The sequence below is a fragment of the Chiloscyllium plagiosum genome, unplaced genomic scaffold (assembly GCF_004010195.1).
Source record: "Chiloscyllium plagiosum isolate BGI_BamShark_2017 unplaced genomic scaffold, ASM401019v2 scaf_61853, whole genome shotgun sequence".
NCBI classification, from domain to species: domain Eukaryota; kingdom Metazoa; phylum Chordata; class Chondrichthyes; order Orectolobiformes; family Hemiscylliidae; genus Chiloscyllium; species Chiloscyllium plagiosum.
The window spans coordinates 210-1712 of NW_025168157.1; the positions used below are offsets into that span (position 1 = coordinate 210).

At 46.4% G+C, this 1503-nt stretch overlaps 1 protein-coding gene across 1 annotated transcript; it reads left to right on the forward strand.

Annotated features, from left to right (window-relative positions):
- The first annotated feature begins 784 nt into the window (after positions 1-784).
- On the forward strand, positions 785-1396 carry zgc:194242 (uncharacterized protein LOC100005854 homolog). Its single transcript, XM_043684340.1, has one exon. It carries the CDS (start codon positions 858-860, stop codon positions 1344-1346), a length of 489 nt encoding a protein of 162 aa, XP_043540275.1. The 5' UTR covers positions 785-857; the 3' UTR covers positions 1347-1396.
- Positions 1397-1503: the final 107 nt, after the last annotated feature.

Here is a 1503-nt window from a genome sequence, read left to right on the forward strand (position 1 = left end):
ATGCTGAGTGCTGTCTGCCCTATCAGGGGAGGTGATGGCTGAGTGGTTAGACAATTATTATTAGACGATTAATCGTGAAACTCAGCTAATGTTCTGAGGATGTGGATTCAAATCCTGCCATGGCAGCTGGTGAAATTTACATTCAATTTGAAAAATCTGGAGTGATGAAACAACTGATGGTAATGAAACCATTGCTGATTGTAAGAAAACCCCATCTGGCTCACGAATGACTTTCTGGGAGGTAAATCTGCTGTCCATAAGTGATCTGGCCTACATGTGACTCCAGAGCCACAGAAATATGGTCAGTTCAAGGGCAACGAGCGATGGTCGATAAATACTGTCCAGCCAATAATGTCCTCAACCCGAGAGTAAATAAAAAGAAAATGCATGACCACCTCCCTCTGCAATACGTTAAGGTTTTGCTCACTGCTCATATCTACAAGGCATAGGAAGGTAGGAAATAGTTGTTTTGCTTGTTGCCTTATATCAGGCCCTTTACAGTACGGGAACCAGTCTGCATTCTGTTGTTGTGAGCTGCAGTGAGAACAATGTTTAACTCTAGTAGAGATGCTGAGCTGCCCAGGAGTTGGAGCAGAGCTGTTCAGAACATTACCCCACCCCCTTTCTCTGAGTCTCTCTGTGCTCTGGCTGCTTTCAGTCTGTTTGCTCAGCACTGTCGCTGAACAACAACAGTTTAACGTACACACTCTCAGCCCAGCTGACTGGCTCAGTCTGTTTGTAAACTGATGCTGGGATCACTGTGTATCGTCATCCAAGCTGTCAATCATCCAGCAAGGCTGAGGTTCCACGTTGTGCAACAGGAAGGGGAACTTTTCACAGCTCTGTGAGCAGCAGCAATGCTTTTCGATCATCTCACCAAACAACTGAGCAAACCAACGCAGGGCCCCTGGGGATGGATGGTGAAAAAGTTCTTAGAGGGGAAGGGTAAATTGGTGGAAGTGAATGCTGTCAAACTGTGTGACATTCAGCCTGAGAGTGTGGTGCTGGAACTGGGCTTTGGACCAGGGCTCGGTCTGCAGGAAGCTGCTAAACACCTTACGCTGCCGAAGGGCAAGCTCTATGGACTGGATTACTCTGAATACATGTACCGTGTCGCCAGCAGGAGGTTGCAGCCTGATATTCAGACCGGGAAGGTGACATTGTTTCACGGCAGTGTGGAACATATCCCTCTGGAAGACAACGTGGTGGACAGAGTATTTCACTGCAACTGTTATTACTTCTGGCCTGATCTGCAATCTGGATGCAGAGAGATTTACCGAGTTATGAAACCAGGTAGAGTGTTGAGCTGGTCAATTCTGAAAAATCCTAAACCTCAAGGGAAATGATGCAGTCAGGATGGAATGGTGGGGTCACATATCAACTAATCTCCCTTGATTGACATGTCACTGATTAGCCTGGTAGTCAAACGCTGATTTACTTAAATTTAGAGAGAACTACAATAGCTAAACGTGGCCCTGACCACTTGTGTGCTTTGTGTAGAAC